Source organism: Bombus flavifrons, chromosome 2 (assembly GCF_040668555.2).
Source record: "Bombus flavifrons isolate JBK064 chromosome 2, iyBomFlav1_principal, whole genome shotgun sequence".
Lineage (NCBI taxonomy): Eukaryota > Metazoa > Arthropoda > Insecta > Hymenoptera > Apidae > Bombus > Bombus flavifrons.
The window spans coordinates 14,048,244-14,072,911 of NC_138443.1; the positions used below are offsets into that span (position 1 = coordinate 14,048,244).

The following is a 24,668-nucleotide window of genomic DNA, read 5'->3' on the forward strand; positions in this document are numbered from 1 at the left end:
TCCTCTCATTCTTATCAAACGAAGGTCGCTACGAAAATATTTACAAATTTCTCAAACACTGTGCAATCCAACTGTTAAATTGAACTTCGTTATTCACAAAATTTTCTTAACTGTTTGCATTTTGCATTTAACTAGACCGATACTCAAGGTAAAACACGCAACTGTAATTGTTTGAGTAACTCAACAAACATTGATTTTAGTAGAAACGATCTATGCGCGCAGATGGGTAAGATATATCTTAAAACGAATAAAACAATCGTTCTTTATATTAAAGACTAACTGGGTTGTGAGTTTGAAAATATTATCTTTTAACTAAGTAGAGATTTATTGCTTAATATGGAGATGTCTATACATAAGACATTTTCTAACGCAAGTGTTACATAGCTAATAAAACTATATATACATAACGTGTTATTCATAAATTTATCGTTACTAATTCTTTTTATAAATAAATAGCATAATATGGTTGGAGTATGCTGAATAGCATAATCTTTAAAAAAACGCTTAAAGACTGCCAGCCAACTAAACATATTAAAACTTATCTGCTTCTTCAAATATCTCACTGTTTAAACATCTTACACGGTAACAATAAGCGCACGGTGAGTACGTGGCAATAAAAAAATTCTACAAAATTCGCGAACACTTGGTCGTACTTATTGAATTTCCAACTGCTCCTTTCAATTCGAATAATTGCTCTCAATTACGTTCGAACCGCGACTCCAAAGCAACATATATCATATGTATTCTCATGAATTCGCCACAGAACGATTCTGACCCCCTGAACATACAATTCTCCAAAAACTACGACAAAAGAGCTCTCTAACTCCATTCACTTAACCTCGAATCACATTTACATTCCGCAAGCTATCCCAAAAGCGTCTGACTATAATGCTGCCAGCCCACCCAAATCGCACAACAATAGAATCTTCCAGTTCTGTATCCTGTTCGACTCGATTCAACGAACTCGACTGCTCTCCAAACGACATCTTCAGCCACGATCGGCGTCAGAGAAAGTTAGTTCGCACAGAATACAGTATTGCCGTGTTAACTGGCCATCGCTGTATCATCAATTCCTGTCTCGCTCGTACTCGCAGGAGAAAACAAACGCTTGAGATTTCCTTGAAACATTCACAGCTCTCCCGGCGGAGCCAGATGGAATCCCAGTTCGCGGTTAGGTGAAGGATCGCTGTGTTCGTAGGGATCTTGTAGATCCTAGCCGGTCGAGTGGCACGCATGCGCTCAAAGAAAAGACTAACCTGCAGAAGCACGTGACGGTGTCCTCAACGTCCATGGACAAGGACGTGTCGATGGCCGAGTATTTGAGCACCTTCCTGTTTCCCGAACCAAACATCGAGCCAATTACACTGAACGCTTGACGAACAAGGCACGACACACCAGCTGTACTCTTACCAGCAGCGGGGTAAGAAAATTGAAACGCCGAAACGGTTTGAACGAGCGAGACCAACGAAAGGTAACGGTCAAAATCAAAACCAAAATAAACTAATTGGACCAGGAGGGAAACGGAACATGGAAGGTAAGGTGAATGAAGTGCGAGGAGAAAGGAAGAGGGGAGAAGTGTAAACAGGAGACGCGACGACCGATACGGTGATCGAGACGCGTACGGATTCAACGAGCAACGAAGCACAGACTGACGTCGCCGTTCTCCAGGCGTTCGCCAGGTACCAGCTACCGCTATCGGCTATCGGCCGCCACGCTACGATAAACGGAGAAAGCGACTCACGGTCGACTTGGCAGTGGGAGAAGACAAGTCTCGGAGAGGGGGTAAGACTATAAAGTGGTGGGGCATGCGAAAAAAGCAGCGAATAAAGGGAAAAAATGAAGAAGTATAAAGGTCTACACACACTGCTCCAACATTTGGCAAATTGATCAGATTATCGACACCGCCATATCGTGCATACTTTCGCCCATCGTACCTCTATGTAATTCTGTAACACAATAGCAACGTAACATGTACAATACCTTCATAAATATTAATTAGTTCCGTTTTGTTATTGTTTATAACGAACAGTTACATGCGTTCCATATTTCCGTGGCCTATTAGATCGCGGATTCATCCTTTGTTGTTTCATTCACAAACTTCTATCAATGAAGACTATTTGTATACGCATATCAAATTTATGTGATCATCGTATCATGTGCAGAGCCCTTAAAGCTCTCATCCACGAGTGACTGCGGAATTTTGTTTACTGGTGCAATCATGAGCGATTGTATGCATAAATAGTCCTTGATCGATGCTTTAGAACAAAGCAGACATGTTATATTAGGGTATTTAACCTGGATCTTTGGCGCTTCGATTATTATTCCAGTCTACGTAGACAACGAACTGAGAAAACACCATGGCCTGTTTAATCTGGTATTCGTCTTACGCCACCGATGACGCATACAATACGTGAACAAACAACTTGATGCGAGCGTCGCCGAAACGTAGCAAAATCGAAACTAAAGAGTATTCCATGTTAGATCTACGTACAACATATAACACTTTGGAAAGAATGACGGAAAGAAGACAGCGCATGGGCGTGCATTACCGATGAAACAGAAAGAAGATGTAGGAATATATAGACGTGAAATATCTTTGTGTAAGAGGATGCAGGAATATATAGATGTGAAATATCTTTGTGTAAGAGTGTTTTAGAGAGGAGTGGGGTGAGGAAAAGCTTGGCACAAAAGGGCTTCCCCCCTGTTCGTACACTATATATTCGTCTTTGTCGCACTTTTCAACTTTTTTATCGTTATTTCGCATAGATGTATTATATACACGCGTGGACGTTTGGCTGTTTCCGCCTTTCGTTGTAATGTAATTACGGGAGAGGCTAGCAGTCGGCGAAACCGGACAAGTTCTTTCTCCTCAACATCCGTACGGCGCGGCACGGCAGCGTGCGTACCTGTTCTTCAGGGTCGCGAGTGATGCAGCGGACGGACGATGATGGTGGAACGAACGGGCCGATTCCACGAAGATGAGGTCGAGGAACGGAGGAAGGCGATGGTGAGAGGGATACATGTCTACGGATACTCGGGACACGGCCAACTCCAAGGGATTTTGCTTTGTGATAAATGACGCAGACTGTATTTTCGATCTCTTGTCGTTCTCTTGTTGTGCGTCGTATCCATTTTTTCAGACAAATAAAATTTGAATAAGAAGAATGCCTTCTTGTGAAAACAGGTTTTAGATCTTAAAACTAAATTTTAATCTTTGGTGCAATGAAACGTGAAAATAAAATATTTAGAATATATAGAAAGTTAAAAATTATATGTTAGGGACAAAAGTATTATTTTTTACGATCTAAGGTACCAAATAAGATAAGTATCCTTTCAGTAATTTCCTAATGAACTAACGTGTTCTTACGCTTACGAAAAGGGATGTTTGTGCATTGTCAATAGTCGATACACCTTTTGCGGGAAGAAGTGGGTGCAACTGGTTCATGTGTCTTCTTACTGGTTCACGTGTCTTGCAAAATACGAAAGGTTAAGGCCAGTAGATGCGTGATATTACGTTTCGCAACACCCTGCTATGATATGAATATAAATTAAGGTAGTTTTATGAAGAGAAAAACTGTTTGGAAAAGATGCAAAAGACTGTTTTCGAGAAAGAAATATCGGTTTTAAAATTTAGCGGTCTAGCAAACATATTCATGAAATATATTTTAATTACTGTATAAGTCAAATTATATTTTAATAAATATAAATATTTATTAGCTTCGAAACTAGAATACACAGACTACAAAAAATATCTTTTCGTCCCTAGTTTCACGGCATCAATGCTTCATTGAGCAGCAGCTAGTATATTTCTCAGATTGACGTGTTTTCAAGCTTGTAATTTGTGAGTATTCAGCCAGAGGATAGGTGAAATTTTTGTTACACGTTATTTGAAAGACCACTTCCATACTGGTTATGTAGCATTTGCATAATACATATACGACGATATATACCACGCAAGTATCTTTAATTTCATCGTGAATTGAACCTACGATGCATGTCAGAAATATTCAGCTGGCGTAATAAACAGAGGATATATCTTATATTTTAATAGAACGAGCAAACATAATTTTCATTTCTTCTCTTTTGTTCTTTGCTTTTACTATGATAATAATCATAAAGGAAAGGTAACTTCGAGCAAAGCATCGTTGACGAAAGTGTCCGTTGAAAAATCGTCGAGAACACCGTAAAAAATATCTACCCTGTAAGTGTAGCACGCCTAGTAACGCGATTTTGGCGTAGACGATGCGCGCATCCTCTTCAAGCATTCCATGCGTTGTCCATGTAGAAGCACGATTTTTGCCCAGAAGAGGCCACTTTTCTCTAAGTGTTTTATGCTCGTCTGCCACTTACGCGAAAAAGGAATTCCGACACGGCACGAGTTTACGTTTACATCGAACATTTGTTGCGTTGCTCGTATATACACATTTTTATCATGAATAATATCGGGATCACAAGACATTATTTCATTTTTTAGTGCTGTTATTTACACAGATGTTGTTTATGCAGATTTAACAGCAATACATGAGAAGTGAGCAAAGACAGAAATTTTAAAGATCCTTGAAAAATATAATTTCGGCGCGCAGTAGGTTAAATACAAAACATGGTTACAAAAAAGAATTTCCGGAAAGGACGTAAAAGGATTCAATGAAAAGAAAGATTAAGGTTGCAATTTAACCGAAATCCGTACAAAATCCATGCCGAAAAAATGCACTAAAAAAAAAATGCACTAAAAAATGCACTGAAAAATGGTCGGGCGAAAAGAACTTGTAAAAAGTGGTTCGTTCCGAATGACGGAAGAAAAAAAGATAGAAAGATAGGAAAAATAGAAAAGAGTAGATATAGTTCACGGTACATATCGGTTATCGATGAAAATTTCAGCAAATGAATTACGTGAAACCGTTGCGGCGTCGCGGCGGCATCGATGAACATGCTGGCAGAGAGTGAAAGGTGAAAGAGAGGCGTATCGATAGGGCGAAACCGGCAAAACGCACCGTCCGGGGCCAATTCGGTTATTCCGTTCCCAGCAACGGGATAAATATCGATATATCGCGATGATAAAGTCACGCTCGCGTATTGACGTGTATTCGTGACAATTTCTTTCGCGACTTGAAAGACGAGCAAGAAATAGTTCTACTACTGTTGAATGTGTGAAATAGATATTTTTGGATGTTGCTGTTTGAAAAATTATAATTAACTTTGTATTAACCGTAGAGTACAAATGATTGATATTTTGTTAAATTGTTTACTCAATGCTGATAAGAAATCTTTCACCTCGAAATCATATCAATTACTAGATTTTCCCTGACTTACAAGCTCGACGTTCTCTCTCCCTTTACACGTATCAGTGTGTGCTTGTATCTAAAATATGTATCCAATCTGCTAAATTTACAAAACCAAAAGAAACGCAAGATATAGCGGACGGTTAATATCGATTTCGAGGATTATGTAATCCGTCTGCTGCGGGCAGCTTAAATCGAATCTTTTTATTTCGATTCCGTATAAAGGCAAGAATCTAATTGAGTTTGCGGCAAACATTACGCAACGTCATCGTCTGATATTTACTCGTTTTCACCACATCACAACGGAAGTGATAGAATTTTTGTTGACTGAACCAAGTTAGTGTTTGAACCAGACCGAGAGGACAGAATGAGAATTTCTGACAATTAATCTATTAGAATTTAAAGCGTCAGAGACGCGAAGCAAGAGTTTAGTCTAACGAATCATGTTTTTCTAATTATGATATAGAATTACAAAGATTTTATGTGCATATTTCCTTAAAATATCTGTAACGAATGAAAGAAATAAAGAACGTCAATAAATTTACAAAATAGTATATTAACGAAATATTGTTGCTTCGTAACGTTTTCGAAGCAAAGATTCGATACGTTCCAGGATGCCTCGAAAGATTAAAGACCGGTGAAAATTGCGAGAAAATTTCATTACGACACATATCGAAACATGGAAACACATAGCTAGGAGTTTAAAGGAGCAGATCCTGGACTTTCAGCAGTGTCAATTACTTGAGCTTGTGTCTGGCCGTGAATCACACGACATTTATCCATTCACAAGTGTCGCTGCCAACAAACGTCCGACGACATTACCGTGAAAAATGAACGGCAGGATAACGAGAGCACCGATGAATGTCACGTAAATGTGACAGACACTCAGTCCCCCGTTACGTGCTCTCAATTCGTCCTAGGGGAGCGCTGTCTGTTGCAGGATTAAGATGAACCGACGATACCTGCCGCTTTTTGTTTCTTCCTCTTTGTGCATTAACGCTTTAACACATTTCGCGAAACACGTTCCACTCGAACGTTTCACGTACAATTCCTTTTGTAAGAACTAAGACACTCGCTGCTATGAATTGTCACAACTAATCTAAATTATCAAAGAAAACGTTCAAATTCGTACACACGATACCCGATTGTAATATGTACAAAAGTTTAATCGCGTGTACTGTATCTCAAAACGATACATAATTTTATATGGCAGCTTTTTACGATACGATTCTTCTAATTCTTTTATCTTTTTTATTTCCTATCTTTCGTGGAACATTGGCCAATATATTGGCAATTATGAAATTCTACCTTTTTATTTCAATAAATTCTCCATGAAATATCTTTTCGTTTAAGAAAACGTATCTTTACGCGTGTACACGCTGGTTGAAATTGGAGCCCGTAGCAGCATATTGAAAAATATTGAAATTACAGTCACGACATGAACTGTTCATGTAAGGAGTTAATATCCTTTGGAAGGAGTGATAAAAATGAGGAATGCTAATATCACTTTCACCAATAAACGTTGCTGAAACTAATGGATCTCATGTTTTTACTCGTATCCTATACTTATACTTTTATAATAATGTCTGAATATAGTAGCGTAATTAGCGATTATTGCAGCAATTATCGACTAATCTACATATTTCCATCTAAAAATAAGCGATCGGCAATATGATAGTAATAGTCGACGAGAATATATCAGTTTATTTTGTTTACCTAGTAGAAACTTTCTCCGGCGTTCTGCGTCTGTAGCTTAATCTCAAGAACGATGCTCGAAGAAGAAAATTATTAGCACTTTCCATTTGCGAGCATCGAAAAAAAGGTATTGATCAGTCTACAGAAACACGAAGCGGTTAGCTATTGATATAATTAACGAGGCACTTGCATCATTCAATGTGAATTTAAAGAATAATTTATAACGAAGATATGCAGAATGCGACCTTTTGTTTGCTCTTTCTTAAATCGAGAATTGATATCGATCGGAAGCGACTTTCCAATGTTAAATAGCCACGGATAAAACGAAATATTGACGGCAAATGAGATCAGCAACTTTTACAAAGACGGTAGCAGTCGAGACTCTACTTCTTATTCGAGGAAAGCGTTGATTTGTGGCAGCCTTGGGAAAATCAACATAACATCGGAATTATTTGATGACTCTTCGAGACTACGAAAGAGATAAATCGTACAGAATATGTATTTAGCGGTTGAGCAAGTACTAATTAGCAAATCGTAACATAGCTCCCATAATGCGCACAAAACGGTACAAGGTATAAAATGGCGACCTTGATCAACCAGGATGCATAACTTCCGTTTCTAACATCTCTACCATGTGCTCCAATTTAACCATTTACCACGGTAAAATATTGCAACGTTAAAGATGATGAATTCTAACGTTCGTTTAGCTTGCACGTAGAACGTGGAACACGAAGCTGAATATATGTAGCGCGAAGGTAGAAAGGATCTCTTTGTCAGAGGCACGTCGCATAAGACGATATCACGCGATAAGTTTGTTTGCGGATCCGTCAACAACGCGTACGCGTTCGCCAAAGCTATGTTATCGTCGAAGTGGTTGATAAAACCGTTTTATCTGCGCGGTCTATACACACACGTTCCGGCACGGATTTATTTAAAGAATACAATATACATTGCGGTACTTTACGTTCCGAGCACGTTCGCGAACCGTTCAACAACCCGAGCCTAATTTGTTCGCCGCCCATTTATAAATAGAATTGTTAATTCTGAATGATCTAACTTTTATGAAATATGTAAAAGATATTATACTGGGTAGAACGATTCGTGAAGAAACAAGTCGAATATTTAAAGCGATATTTTTATAACCCTTACTAGGGATGATGTTAAAAATAAAGGCTGGATAACGTGAAATCGATGTTAAAAGTGAAGAAAATGTAACTTATATCTATAGACGAGTTGCTGTTATTATTTTCTTCGGAAGAAAATGTTGCTTAAGAGGAATAGTCTTTGTAAAAGAAATGCATAGATTTTTCTAAATCTCTAGTCATATATTTCGAACAACGTTCAAATGTTCTCTTCGATATCAAAACGTATTTTTAAATAATAAAATTCGTGTTTAAGTAAAATCGTATTTCGCATATAATTCTAACGAAAGTATGGAATAATATACCAGTTAATTTTTATTTTATCTTTTACGGAATAATAAGACGATTTTAAAGTTGTTGAGATAAAAGTTTATAAATTCGATTATTGGATGCAAATACTGCGTGCTAAAATTTGTTAAAAGTTTCATCGTATGTGAGAGACAACGATCCGTGTGGCAACAATTTCATGGAATTTTAAACAGAAATCTAAAATTGCCATGGTATTTAAAAATTGTTGCACGTTACGACGTCTCGAGGAAGCACTACGCTACGGTGTCTCCGTTTTGGCGAGCAAACTCGCCGCGTGATTCACCGAGGAAGCTGATCGCGGCGCGAAACAACGGCGTGACTCATCGGTCCGCTCGGTTTCAAGCCAGCAACCACACTACGGTCTACGGTGTTCTCGCTCACTTTCCGTGATGCTCGTCGCGCGCAGCACACAGTCTGTCCTATCCAAATGCTTTGGGAGTATGGTAAACACGTACAGTTGGTGCTAGAGATATAGCAAAGTCGTATAATAATAACGAACCGGACAGAAATTGAAATTGATAATATAATCGTTTGTTTATGTAATAACAGGACGTTTCAAGAAACGTAAGATACTCAAAAAAAGAAAAAAGAAAATAAAGAAAGGAAAAGGAAGATTAATAATCAGGTTGTGAAAAATTTGTTACTTTTTTCTTAAAGACTTTGTGAAAAAGATTACGTTCAATTAATATTCAATTTATTTAATTGCTTATTTGTTCAACAAATAGAATATCATAAAGATAAAATTAAATTGCGCCTCCTTTTAACAATAATAATTATTCGTATGATAGATTTGAAATTAAAAAAAAAATATCACGTAAAAATGATATTCGAATGCTTACATTCTGCGATCTATCTTCTCTAAGAAACTGACGCGCTGTTCGTATTCGTTACGAATATGAGCTGCTGCAATATAATTCTAGGTCAGTATAAAGGTATACTTTGAAGCATTAATAACGCAAGTTTAACGTGTTACGAATAGAAAAGAGTCTCAGTTTTGATAAAAAGTAGTTTGTAATTTATTATAAAGGAAAGGGTAAAAGTTATTGTAAAACTGGAAAATTGTTAAGGGATGAGGAGAGGTATAAACAAGTAGTAGATGTTGTCGAAAGATATAAGAAATATACGTCGAATAAACGGAACAAACAGAACGTTTATAAATATGAAATTGAAGATGAAATGGAAAAATTGATAAAGAGAAAACTATTGAAAAAAATTTGCTTCCCAATTTTTCATAGCTCTTGCTTCGAAGATCTTTCATGAAATAATACTTGAAGTACTTGGAAAACAAACGAATATTATGTTAGCGTATTTCGAATAATACTATACACAAACAAAGTAGATAAGAAATAAAAAAAGTGACATATTCTAAAGGGTTTATCGCAAAGGAAGGATATTGTTTTTGCGGATGAAAGCAAACATGGCATTTTTGGTTCGGACAGAAAAAGCATAGGGCGATGAAGAGCAAACGAAGCACCACGAGAACTAAAAGTTTAATAAAACTAAACTTTGAAACAGGGAGCAGGTTCTGTAACGGTATGGGGATATATCTCGAGTGTTGGTGTTGGTGAACTGGTATTCACCGATGGATATCTCAGATAAGAAGTAATTTTTGAACCTTTTAAAAGAAAATCTGTTCAAAAGTAGACATAAAGTAGAAACGTAAAACACAACTAAGTTCAATCGAGATAATGAGCTTAATGGAAAAACTTAAATAACGAAAGAATATTTATTATGCAATTGTCCTAAAGTTTAACGCTCAACTCTTCAATCAACCAAGCTAAACCCCCTATAGAACTTGTGGGATCAATTAAACTAAAGTATTGAAAAAATGTCAAGTAGCTAAAAGTCAGGATTGAAATTGAGATTAAGATAAGAATGGAATTCTATTAGGCATCAGAATATTTAATATTTAAAAGATACTATATTATGTGTAGATTTTACTCATGTTTCTTCGCTACATGTTTCTCTAAAAAAACGACGAAATTTATTTTGGCCACTTTATAAGTTTATAAATTCAACCATCTTTAAGGGAAACGTTACACGTTCGAACTCGTTTTTCTAATAAATAAATGGTTATATATTGCTGTTGAAATGCATTATATAAATATAAGTTACAGGTATAAATATAATTTATTTCACGTTACACAGCTAACAAAGCATTAATATGGAAGCATTGTTAACGGCGATACGTCGTATAACTATCGATACCTCCTACACATCTAATATATTTCTTTAGGAATATTTTCCGCAAAATTTTATCGATTAAAAATCTCTTTAATAGATAATTAATCGTAAATTACTTTGTAATGTGATTTTTTGCATAAGTAGGTTATTTATAAAATAGCAAAATCAAGTGTATAATCATTTATGAATGTTATCCTTTATGTCAACTACAATGTTGTTTTTAAGATCATACGCGATTTTTTATTAAATAATTCATATACGTACATTACGTACAATAAATTTTTTAGAAATTCTACTTTTGTTCCACACGATCAGCAAGAAAATCTCAATTCCAACATTACTGTTTTATGTCTTTATATTTGAAAAATAATAAGAAACTTTTGATTAAATGCAGTGCGCCGACTGTACATTATGTGATACCGAGCAAATTTCAATATGGCTTCCAGTGAATGTGTATTTGTGAAAGAATATATGTAGGTGTTTATTATGAATATTATAATCTTTAATATATAATGGTAGAAATTGGATTAGAATATACATATGTATATATATATACAGTGATCCAGTCGAAGTTGCATATTTGCATTATTAGAAATACATATCTTTTCTCTACATAAAATCCACATACTTTTAGTATATAAATTATACAATTGTACAATATATAATAATTTTACTATCTTTGCTACAAACGTAATGGAATTTAGTAATTATATGCTGTTCGACATGTTTTCGTCGCAAAAGATATATCTAATCTTGAAATTTCGAAAAACTAACCTTCAAACAAGTAAACAGTTTATAATAGTGTAGAAATAGTTTAGAAATAGACCTTCAAGATAAATAAATATTTAGTTCTTCAACAGAACAATTATCCCAAAAAATTTTCTTAAGCTTTCTATCGATCACCCGGAATATACAATATAATCTCGTTAATCAATCGTTCTATTTCTACCGGGCCACTGTATACATATATATAATCCACAAGCTCGATAACTTACAGAAAGGTTCCATTAACAATAAAAGATACGCGTTTCCACAAGTATCAATAGGCTAAAAGTAGCACGTTATATTTTTACATGATACGTACACTGCAGTGATCGAAGCTCAGGGCAAATCATTTCCATAAGACGATAAATTAACGTTCGGGGTCGCGTTCACAAAAATAACGGCGCACCTAATTGAAACGAACAGCGCTATCTGTACGTACTCTGTCTCTGGTTCCCCCCTTTGTTTTTTGTTCGCTTCCATTGTAAGCCCTGATAAAATCATACGTTTTCAACCACACTACAACGGTTGCACGGAAACGGAAAAGAGAAGAAAAAAAAAAAAGAATGAAATGAACCGCAAACCATTAAAAGCGACCTCGTCACTGAGAAAATCAGCTCACGTGAGTCGACGCCCTATTCTACGTCTTCGAGTCCACCTGGCGGGACGAAAAAGAAGAGTAATTCGCACGTATGCGATTTTGAATATCACAGTTCGCTATTTCACGACTCGTTTCTATGGCTAACAGTCGCTTTGCGCGCTGTCGACGCGTGAAATTAGCGCGCCGATGCCGATATTCATTGTACAACCGGTCATCCATTGCACATACTCGACGATATCACGAATTATCAACATCGTGCTTTTTTCCTTTAGCGATGATTCGTACGCAGAAATCGCAAAAGGTAGTGGCGCGTGATAATTTTATCGTCGCGACAGCGATATGCCTGCACTTTCGTATCGTGAACATTTGATAAAGTAATTCTAAAAGATTCGAACATTCAAGTGATTCGTCATGATCGAGTGTTTTTCATTCGTTCAAATATATATATCGATATTTCTTAAGTTGGTAACATTGAAATAAATTTTCCTTTTCGAAGGAACTTGAAGTATCAATTTTATGGCAAAATACGGCACTCAGAATCGTTTATGTTTCGAGTTTTCATTAATGCAACAATCAGAATGATAATATAGGAAATCTATACTATGGACACAATGAGTATGCTATATTACTTGAAAACTACGTACTTTACTTGGAGGATGAACTTAGGTATACGTCAGACACCAATACAGAACGGTATCATCACGACACAAGCATAATACTCACACGTGTCACGATATAATTAAAGAGGAAAAAGGTAGTAACAACGCAGTAACAACGTGACACATCGCCGTTTCTGAATTTACAAAATAGATAAAATCATTTCGATATTTTCTACGGATGGCTAACACAGACAATAACCTAAAATTGAAAAGACCTAAAGCTACCTTATTTTGCGGTTTTAACTACTCTATACTCTATTCTAAATAACACACTTCTTGAACGCTGATAAAACATTTTTGAAAATATCGACCAGGTACAATGCACACGTCACGCGTATCATCAGCAGAAAATGAAATACAATAATAAGATAATGTAAGTAGATTTGCAGACACGGTCAAGTTTAATGGATTTTGCGTACAAAAATGTTATTCGTTTCATGTTTTTCAGCTTTTTTTCCTTGGATGTCATGCAATTCACGTTTACGTAATTCTCATAAGTTGGTGCATGTTACTCTCTTACGTATCGCGATAAAAGGGTAAAAATAAGAAATCCAATAAACGTAACGTGAATTGTCAGCGTTTGACAAACACATACGGACATTTTTAACGTCGCCACTTAAAACCGCATTTTTACATAAAAATATCAATATCCTGAATTCTGACGATCTTTGTAACCTGACTAAGAACAATATAATTGACGCTGTCATCGGCACTGTCAGCGATTTTCGTGAATATAAAGCGACGGCGAGCAGAACGAGGAGACACTGTGCGGTCGAACGACGGCGTTCTATCCACGCGTTATTTTCCCGAACGAAATTTTGGATAGTATCATGCATAGAAACGCGAGACACGATGAAACGATAAAAAGAAAAATTGCAGAGTTCACTTTCTCTCAGAAAAAAGGAAACGACAAGACGATTATTAAACGTGCAACGGAGTACAAATCGGAGCGAGAGAGCGTCAACCTCGACGGGGAGGTTAGGCCATCAATGAACGTCGAGGTTAACCTTTTATTCCGTGGCTCCGGTGATTCTCGAGTTATCGAGAAAATCGTTGACCGAACGTGAAAATTTCGCTCGAAAACACTTACCCCATAAACCAGTCCACGGTATCGCGGAGATACTCGGGTAACCTATCCAGCTTGGATGATTTTCAGTTGGATCACCGCTGAGGAAAGTAGCACGAGAGTCGAGAAAACAAAATAAATTCTCTCTCTCTCCACTAACACCAGCAGCAGCAGCAGCAGCAGCAGCGGCGCACGTTTCGTGATCTCGTCAAATCTAACATGGCGAAGCTCTATTGTCACCTGTTCCCGTCATGCCTCACTTGCCCCCCTTCACCAGAAAATACTACCGATTTATCACCGCCAGCGCGTACTTCGTCCCTGTATTTATGACACCGTTCCGATTCTATCCTCGATACACGGATCCGACGTATCTATGCCAATCGAACGCAAGTCTGAATGTGCACGACACCACACCACAAGGGGAAAGTCCAACTTAAACCGCACAGCTGATCAGCCGACGTCGGAAAACCAATTCAATCGCACACCCCCGTTTTAATACCTGACTGCAGAGGGTAGTACCTATCGTGCCTACTGGCTTACGAATAGTTCCCGACACAACCTTTCGCTATGAGATAGGCAGATGGTAAAACATTTCGAGTCGGTAACATCACAAGTAGCCAGGTCTCACTAGTAATCAATAATACTCGCGTAGTTATACTAGTTCCCAATTTAACCTACAGTTGATACAGACTTATATCAATGATGATGAGGTGAGGTATAGATGTTGACTAAGGATAACGGAATAAAAGTGACATTAAATAGAATTTCGTGTCTCACGTTTTGAAATACCGATCTCGAAAAAAGTCAGTGTTTCTCACGTCCTCTACAGTTTATGCATCGCGACGATTATAATTAGTCCGCTTGACCGCGTTCTGTTTATTAGGATAAAACTTAACACAGTTCTATTAAATAAATCTCTGGTCAGTGATTTTATTTATTCGAACGTAAATTATTAAATAATATGAACGAGAAATCGTAGGTAGTAAGGACGTAAATATTTATCACATGGCAGGCTCAAATAAACAAAATTCTGCGGCATATTACAGACGCCATTAAATACAATAATGTGAGTAATTAAATTAATAATTTATATAAGGCAACATAATCTTATATTATATTTTTAACATAATCTTACAGTAGAAAATAAGACAGATTTGTGTGTGTGAAAATATATGTATTAGATATATATGTCTAATAATCGTTGAACGATGATTATGTTAAGAAAATATATAAATTATTACAAAATATTCCGAGGCGCTGTGAAAACTAAAAATCTTGTAAAAGAATTTCGAAAAATTTATATTATTATTAATCTATATTATTTCAAATTGAAATATATAAATTTTGTCATTTTGGAATGAACGACCACTTTAGATTACTAGTCAATTTGATTGTATTATAATGGAAACATCACATTTCATACTATCGGGAAATAGTCACTGCTCAACCGCCCTTCCGGAACGACGTCGCCAGGTTTTAATTAACTGTAAGATAGATATTCTGTACATAAATACTTATCTGACTTCGAACATAAAGTGAAAATCTTATTATGTTGATAAGAAAAATTTATTGTTTTGATATTGTACAATGTACATGTGTAATGCACGTGATGTGTGTGTAATATTTTATTATTTTGATATCCTGTTCTGTATTTGATTTATAACTTCATATAAGGCTTTAGTTTTAATTCACATCAGTACTATACTGAATCGACAACGTCGCATACGATCGGGAATTGGTATAGAGGTCGAGGTGATCCTCAAAACGTGGGACACGAAAAACATTGAATGTCACGTCTATTCTGTATTTCTGTGCAAACAGTTTCTTATATCAAATCGGCAAAACGTAACTATATCGGAAATAAGCTAAAAAAAATACGCTGTACCTCACCGGTGATATAGACCATGTACAGACTACGGTTGCTTACGCAAATCTAAAAATTCCACTGGAGATGGTAAGGATTTTCATTCCAAGTGATGTGGTTTATAAATTGGCCGCTGGTAATAGCGCTGCGATCGATTTATTAGACTTCTGCATTTCACGCCATCTATTCCATCCTTATCACTGTAAGTAACGAATATAGATTAATCTATCATAATTTTATTCAATGTATTTAAAGTAAATATATAGTATTTCATGTGATACAGAAAAATGTTATTTAGATAAATGTAGATTTACATAATGGAGTAAAGTCCAGTTGCAGACAGGATCGTGTTGCAGATTGCAGTCACAACAAGCGCTGCATGAGAAAACCTAAGAAATCGATCGAAGCGCCTTACTTGAGTAACATCTTCCGATACGTGAGAGCACAGACAAGGTACCTCATCGATAATCCGAGCCTAGCTCTAGTTCCTCCACTGGAGTTTCTAGATCTGTGTGTCTGGCGTTACGTTATAATATTATAAAGTGACGATAGAGGATCACAGGTATTATAATCGCGAAATGTGTCAAAGTAAATGATCATCTTACGTGAGAATTGTCTGAAATTCATGGAAATTCATTGAAATATATCCACAGAATATTCAAAACAATACAGGCTTACGCTTCCATTGCAGTACCATCGAGGTTTTGTTCTCATAGGTAATGTATTTCAGTTACTGTGGAAAATAACCCATATATGCAACCATTTGTTTTAACTTCTACAATCGGTTATAGTTATCCGTATATATTTTGAGATGCTGTAGATATTACACATTTATTACATATATGTGTACATGTAAAATGAAACATTTTTTGCGTGGAAATATGTATGTAATTATAGATACAATGATTTTATTTGTAGCTTGCATATGGATATAAATAGTACTTCAAACCTTTCACAGCAGAATAAAATATTCGTCTATACAACAGATTTACATCTGAATCCGATTAATATATTTGTTTCCGTCGTATTTTATTTCTAGCACATTTTTATGCAACGTTAACGTATAACATACGATATGAGAACTATTATTATATATTACAAATCCATTATTCTAATGGAACATAGATGTAATATATTGTAACATACAATAGGGAAAACTGATAACACGAGCTATTTAGGATTATAAACCTCTGTAGTAGTGAATATGTGTTCGGGTCGAACGGAGACATCGTTGATGCTTCGTATCAACAGAATATTGTATCTGCCTCTCATATAGGTGTACGGCTTCTCGTGTAATATATGTATGTGTATGCAGTACATGTACATAATATGAAACGATACGACCTCCAAGCGCAATTGATTCTGTATTTATTCTCCAGTATCCAACTTCATTTCGAAGTCTTCTTTTTATTATAACGTAATGATATTGCAAATATATTATTTGTACGTAATTAATTACTTATAATTAATGTCGTGAATATTGTGGAATTTTCATTAATAAGTACAGCAGTACTTATTATTTTCATGTACTTTGTGATTTCTTCATGATTAATATTTTATTGCAATTTTGGTAGATCATAATGTTAAATCAATATGCAATAATATTACTATATTAATTTTCCTGAAATGTATGGATCAGCGACGATGTGATATATTCTTGATTTTATTATATCGGTTCGTAACTAGAAAGGCAATACATCGATAAAAACGTACTACAGGATTGTCGTGTTATAGATAATGAAACTTTGAAACGAGACATATTAAAAGTTCAACCCGAGTAACTGTACCATACGATGAATACAATACATTCTCTAGACGAGAAAAGGACAACAGTAAAGAAAGTGCAAAGGAAACAGAACTGAAGAACAAAGAACGAAGATGAAGTACGCTGTATGCAAAGCAGTGGTCCTCAAATATTTTTATATTTTCTACTTCTCTTGATTTTAAGAAGCGCTCATATTGATATATCATATATAGTGATACGCAATATTAAAAAAAATCCATTTACATTAAAAATACATAAATATCTATAGTACGTATCTTTATTTAAAATTATGAACAAGTGTTCTGATTTCTTTAACTTTTAGCTTCGAGAGCCGCTGTTATAAAGGATTAGAGGGAGAAAGAGGAATCGAATACATGAGAGAAACAAACGAAAGAAAATACACGAGAAGAGAAAGATGGAAAACAGTAACAGAACAGGAAGAAGGAAAAACTGTGACAGAGGTGGCGGATGGGTAGGATGTTGCACACGCAAGTATGAACGAGAGTACGGACGTTATTAACACTATGCATCATATACCCGTGCTAGATGGAAATATAGCGAAGTTTTTTATTGCCCTAAAGATAAATCACGACAAAATGCTGAAGATTCACGATTTTTCGCTACATGTTTTATTCCGATTAAATTTTCTTACGGCTCTATAATAAAATTACCAGCCTTAAGGATTACTAATCTTCTGCATTAATGATTTAATAATCGTTTAGCGTTTATAAATGTCGTAAAAAATACAATGCATCTTCGCTATATTGCGTTTAGTTCTATCGCGTTGCGAAAATCGCTTCGCTTAATTAAATACCTTTAGAAGGGCGAGAATAATACAATAATTGGTAATTTTCAATAAATTTATAAATTGAATCGTTCAGAATACATCCAGCGAGAAGCTTGAAAACTTGAAAAGGTATTATATCTGTGGATATGAGTATCTGACTTTCCTGTTGAATTATAAAAATATCGATATTTCATTCCAAAATAAAATACAAAAATAGAGATGACCTCGTTCGATATGTCTAAAGATCTTCTTGACGTAGGACTGGGGAATGTCAGTCATATACAACTGATATTTATTGAGTTTCAATAGTCGAAAGGATCGAAGCTAGTCTATTTCAATTGTGAAATATTTGTTCTGAATTGAACGCTTGAGAGGGAATTGAAATATTTCTTCTTCATCAAGGAGATTAGCGAGAGACTTTATTTATTTCTATTCTTTACATTGTCTCCAATTCTTAGACTTACTCCGAATAATCAATATCTTTTCTACAAACTTCTCTATCATCTCAGAATACGTATGCTAAATTCAAATCAAATGCTTTTTCTACCATTGAACTATTTTATATCGTATGTACACTGCGACACAGAAGTATTTGGGCAACTGAGTTAATTCTATTACAAGGTTCATATCTTTAATATATCTTTAGAATTATGATAGAGGAATGTTTCTATACTATTATTTCTTTAATTATTGCCACAACTGGGACTAAATAATATGAACTATAACAAAGTCTTCTGAGTTCTTTGAATCATCTTCGACTCAATCTTATCTTTCTATCTTTAAGAATTTCTTTAAGTTTGAAGAAAAGATGAAATAATCGTTATCGATATCCGCGATTTTTCGTTTCAATTTTTTGATAGAGACGTCGTTGAAACTGAACGTTTTTTGGTTTGTTAAAACGAGATCACGATTCAAGGATAAGAATTCGAGGACCGAAGAATTCAGGAGAAATGAAGAGTTAATTGTGTCAACAAGGTGGTCGATAGAGTAATGTTGCTTTTCACGCATTTCACAGTGAGTCTTCAGTGTCTATAGGTATTCGAACGACCGTAAACATAAATCGGTGTTTCTAAAATCGATTGCCATGCCAGCACACAATACGTTTCTGCTGGTTCAGTGGCGTATTGCGCCTGTTAGTCTCCATTTGTACGTCTACCAAATTTCATTTCCAATTCCAATAGCCGCCAAACTTCAAATAGATCGAGATAAGGCGTACGACGGTGGAATTAGTGGATGGCAGAGAACGCACACGCTGTTATGAATTTTCTAACTCGGAACGTCGAAGGAGACGTACCTATAATAAAATTGAATCAAATGATACGAAAGAGATTCCAGTTTTAAGCACTTTACGCGCGGTAAAATCCGATTCATGACAAATTCAAATCCTCCGCATCTTCTCATGAGTAATTCATTGCACGTTCTTGAATTATAAACTTCTCTTACGAGCGTAACGAATCCTCGAGATTCAGCTGGGAAATGTATTTAATTACATTTTTAAGGAGAACATTAATTTTTAGCATGCGAGCTGAAATTTTAATTTAGTTGAACGTCGCCGCACTATTCTATCTCAGCTACTTTATATTTAAATTTGAAAAAACAATTATCGCGTCTTCTATCGTCTTTCTTTTTTTTCACTTGATAACTTTTGTTAGTTTGAAACGTGACTTGCAGTCCCATATGTATTTATCGTGTTTTGTTTCAGTGATCTTCGCTTATAACGGAATCTTATATTTCGATAGGTCTGAGTGGTGTTAAAAAAATCATAACATTATTGTGGAAAATTATAACATTATTGTGGAACGTATTGCACCTACCATTGATCTCGTACAAGTTAAGGCGAAGAAGAAGAAGAGAAAGAGAAGAAATGAAAATATTACATGTTAGGACAGATAAGGACACCATGATCTTCCGTTGCCTTCTCGACGAGCTAAATGTAAATTTGGGTAAGTCACTTTGGAAGTTGGTATACTGGGTGTACGCGTGGTATGGTAGCTTATACGACCGCAGTGGTGCAACGTAGAACAAAACGGCTTAGTTCTGATATCTAGCTCACGAGTGTGTTGCGTTATCCACCCCGGAACTTAGCTAATTTCGCTTTAGACCGTGTCCAATGTTTGTACCTGTGTAGCTATCCGGCCTCGTTACAAGTTTTTTAGCTCTTTAAGCGTTTCATGTTGCTATACTGAATATACATTGATAAATATTCCGTTATCTTTGCATCACTTGCATATTGTTTGCAGTAAACAAGTTAATCTTTTCACACACGCACACGCATTTCATGTTAATATACGTTAAACACTACGTGCAAGTTTTATTTATTATTGAAGCACAACTGGAATGAATCGAAATGGAAATCGTCGAATGTAATTTCTGTTCTGTCGTAACTAAACACGCACGCTACCATAGTGGATTGAAGCAAAGTAACCACCACAGATCATATTTTGTTTCTTATACTTTGGTATAGTATATATCGTTTATTGTAAAGAATAATCGTTTTAGATTTATTCTTTCAACCAAGCATGTTAGTTATGTGTCCATTTATTTTCCAGCTAAATTACGTTTAAAGCGTCACATATGCGTGGTAAACGCGTTGAACAGCGTGCTGTGATAAACATTTCATGAAAAGTCGACATTCAAAGTCTGGTTTAAAGTTATTAGTACGTAATTTACTTAGTTACTTAATTCCTGGTTATTGGTTGAGGTTTACATATTTTGAATTTCGTTGCATCGTAGAGCATTTCGTAAATGTATTGAGCTTCTATCAATACACAGTACTTTTCATTTGTGCTTTTGCATGTAATCTTTTGTTCGCTACTTACTACTTCGTTTGAGATTAAATTTCCCTCCAAGAACTTTGTCTTGTGAAGTGAATACTCTAAATTATCCTAAAGCTGCATCTCTCGATTCTATTCATTCTTCTCAGCAAATTTTACACTTACACACACAATGCACCACAAAATGCTCTAGCGTTACAAGTACATTTTAAAATTAACTCGTACCTTACACGATGAGCACGTATCTTCCTTATCTCGCCTCTAAATTATTGCTAGGTCATTGTCCCAGATTATTTTAATTACTTGTCCCTTTTAGGGGCTAAGGTCATTTCCAACGTTCCTTTTGATACAAACCCTCTTACTTTTTATTCATTGACAACGTGCTCCCTATCGTTCTATCAGATCTTAATGTTGTGAAGGGAAACACCATTTGAAGAATGAGAGAAGATGGAAATTTCGTTTAATCAGAGGAACGTGCGTTGTGATTTTTGTCGTGGTATGGCTATTGAAGTTTATTAGCCACGCGAGGTTCGAAATTCGTATATGGCTTTGAAAACGCTTCGCATAATTGCGGTAGATTCCACCGCAGCGCGCAGTCGAGACGATACAGGATGGATATACACTTCATGATCATAGAGTTATAAAGATATAGATATAAATGGTTTGGTAGCCCGTACCTAGCGTTGCCAGGGTGAATAAACTTTTTCGCGATATTTAAATCGTATTTAACACGAATCGTTATTAGAATGCGGAGTGTTCATGCAAATTCGCATTTTTACAGATAATGATGAAAAAATCGAACAGAATAATAATCATCGTAATCATATCATATGGATTTCATTATATAATATTCTGACTGGTTTTAGCATTACTTCGAGTTCACACGGTTTGCATCAACCACGCCTATTCCTTCGAAAATCTTCAACATCTGTATATATCTCGCATAATTTGCGAAAATGTTACTTTGATAGTAAGTTTAAAGTGGATAACTGTCCAGCATCGTTATCTACATGGCTGCAAACAGTAGCGGCGATTCCAAAATTCAGTTATCCACGTAGAACGTTATTCCGAGGCATCGGACAGCAGCATTTAAATATGAAGCACCCTATTATTAAACACGTTTCTGTTCACCGTTTAAAGGATCCTGTAAAACGTTTCGAGTTAAACTCGCTGGAGGGACGAAAATCCTAGATTTAGTAGCATCAGCAGCCTTAACACGGATTATCCATACGGCGTATCTATTATACTGTGCTTGTACCGCGACGACGATAAATGACGTTGATAATGGCGAAAGCTTGTCCCGCTTTGATATTTATAACGGCGTGATGCCGCGTCTCGTCGGTTGTCTTCGCAAATCCCAAGAACCGTCCTGCCCTGATGTGCATATGTGTACGCCATACCAACGAGCACGTATATTTTAGTTGGCTTTTTCTTCCAGACGATCGTCCGGGGACACATGTTGTCAAATATTCTAGGAGTGCCCCTTGAGGCCTGTTTCTCTTCAGGCTTGACTTTGGATTCATCTCTCGACCGCTCGTTTCCTTCCGCTCCCGAAGAAGTTTCGCGACAGCTATCCTCGACTACAGTGACAGCTCTTTTGACCGGGTAAGATGTTTCTCCTGGCTATCCTCAGGATATTTGAAAATCCGCCGCCTTTGAGTCGCCAGCTACATCCACAATAATAAGTTATACTTCAACTTTGTGCTTTAAATAATAAGGCAAGTAGGATGATGAAGTAAGTGGATGGTTGGTGTTTGATATGCATAACTTGAATAATTGAGTACGATAGGATCTTATCTTAGAGATTATGGAAAGAAGATATTATAATGGGAACTGGGTAACAGAGAAGGTGTACCTTTCTAGAATTTTAATCGTATTTCATATTAATCGAGAATTTTTCCTCAAAAGGTTATCATCAGCTGAACGCGTTCTTCTCGGTAATTAAACGTAATTGATTTTATAAATTGAAATATGAAGACACAGAGATATTGACATTAAGAATTAGTTATTTAAGAGTGTAGCAGGAGAAAGACTTGGGCATATTGTTAAATATAATACTACAAATTTTTTCGTCATATGCAATTCGATTATTGATATTTGTTTACTATAAAAAATCAAAAATATGTATATTTTTTTGTATCTAAGGTGAAAAATGGAGGAAATTTGGAGGATAAGGAGACGATGATTTTCTAAATATTTCATTTTCAACTCATCGTTATCTTGTTGTACTGTCAATGAGTTGAGTCAACTTTTGTGTTTGAAAAAAGGACTTTCGAGAGATATTTGATAGAATCTTCTTTATTTAACATTTATGATCATATTAAGATATAAGTAGGTACTATCGTATGATCTTCTACTTTGTAGAAGAATTATAAAGGTCGATTTCAATTTACGAGAACAGAAGGTATAGAACGCATAGCGTGTAATTTCACATCGAACCAAGTCAAGTTTGGTCGTGCAATTCTCGAAAGCAACGTGTCCGTCGAATATTACGACAGCTCGACGTACCATCTCCTGAAGTAACGCTGCGAATACCAACAACCACTTTGTATCCACTATACTACTACTACTACTTTTCATAAGAGTTCAGCTTTGCTCTTATACACAGCACTTTGACCGACTTTGGCTATGACTTTTTTTATTATATTCTCTTTAACTATACAATACGTCGTCAAGTTTAAAGAATTGCAGCTATCAAAATGTGAATGGATCATAACTTTATGGAACCTTATAATATATGTATACATAATCATAAGTTTACGTGGAATTTTTCAATTTATTTGCCAAATAATACTCGTATTTGTTAAAATAAATCTATGAAGCATTCTACGCAGTGAATATTCCAAATTAATTTCTAATCTTCAATTTCTAAGATCTCTAATTTCATTATCACTTATACGATATATCAGTACGTTCGTAGCGTAAATTTTAACGCTCTGACATAGAAAATAGTATTTTATCTAAAACACGAGTATTAAAAATTAATACGACTTCAAACTTCACTCAAACATTTTTTCTCTCTCGTGTACTGAATTTTTCCGATTTAACACATTTGGTAGACGAGTCAGCTGCGATAGTCATTTTTTCGAGTGTTTCCTTGAATAAGAAAAAAAAAAAAAAGAAGAATTGTAACTACAAGCTTGTCTTTAAAAAAAAAGCGCAGAAAATATATGATGATAGAACATGCACATCTATACCGTAGTGACGTGTAGAAAAATTTAGAAAAATGAGTAGCAGTCTTAAGCATATAACAAGTATTAAACAGATGGTCCCACTGAATACTGCGACTTATTCGTATTCCGAATGGCTGCTCGTTTAAATGTTCTTTTGATCTCCTTCAAATATAATATCCTACGTCTGTAATGTCGACCTTATAACGTTTGTATACATTTTCAGGATCGTCTAATATTTCACTAATACATGTCATGTGAGTTGGCTGTTGTTACAATGCTAATAAAATTTCAAAATATTTCGTATGACACGCGTGATACGTTCATAAATAGTGTCAAGCAAGTGCACGAATACTCTGGTAAGCCATTGTAGACAGAGCTGAATCAGCAAGTAGAACTTGTTTTACTTTCCAAAATACTAACTTGAACGTTACTATTGTAGATGAACCAGGTATGTAAATATGAAACCGGAATTTGCCTATAGATGGTCCTAGCTGATAATGTAGTTATCACTAAACTGCGTCATTGATGCCAAAAGTCTTTGTTGACATCTCACAAACATTTTCGACTCAGAACAATGCAAGTTTCATACAACAGCATAGTTTGTAATA

At 35.7% G+C, this 24,668-nt stretch overlaps 1 protein-coding gene and 1 long non-coding RNA gene across 3 annotated transcripts in view; one reads left to right on the forward strand and one right to left on the reverse strand.

Moving 5' to 3' along the window:
- Positions 1–14,160, reverse strand: part of Mob2 (MOB kinase activator 2) — a 64,969-nt gene extending 50,809 nt beyond the window's left edge. Inside the window, exon 1 of one of the 2 annotated variants that reach the window (XM_069132346.1) lies at positions 13,722–14,160. In XM_069132346.1, the coding sequence (XP_068988447.1) occupies positions 13,722–13,726 (5 nt within the window). In that variant the 5' untranslated portion in view covers positions 13,727–14,160. Of the gene's footprint in view, positions 1–1,256; positions 1,698–13,721 lie in introns of those variants that run through there. The other variant, XM_069132344.1, reaches the window with a different exon arrangement.
- A 277-nt stretch (positions 14,161–14,437) lies between these two features.
- On the forward strand, positions 14,438–24,041 carry LOC138190005 (uncharacterized). Its single transcript, XR_011176180.1, has 6 exons — positions 14,438–14,763; positions 15,599–15,763; positions 15,860–16,277; positions 17,649–17,818; positions 19,816–20,056; positions 22,326–24,041. It is a non-coding gene; the product is annotated as an uncharacterized LOC138190005 (long non-coding RNA).
- The last annotated feature ends 627 nt before the right edge of the window (positions 24,042–24,668 follow it).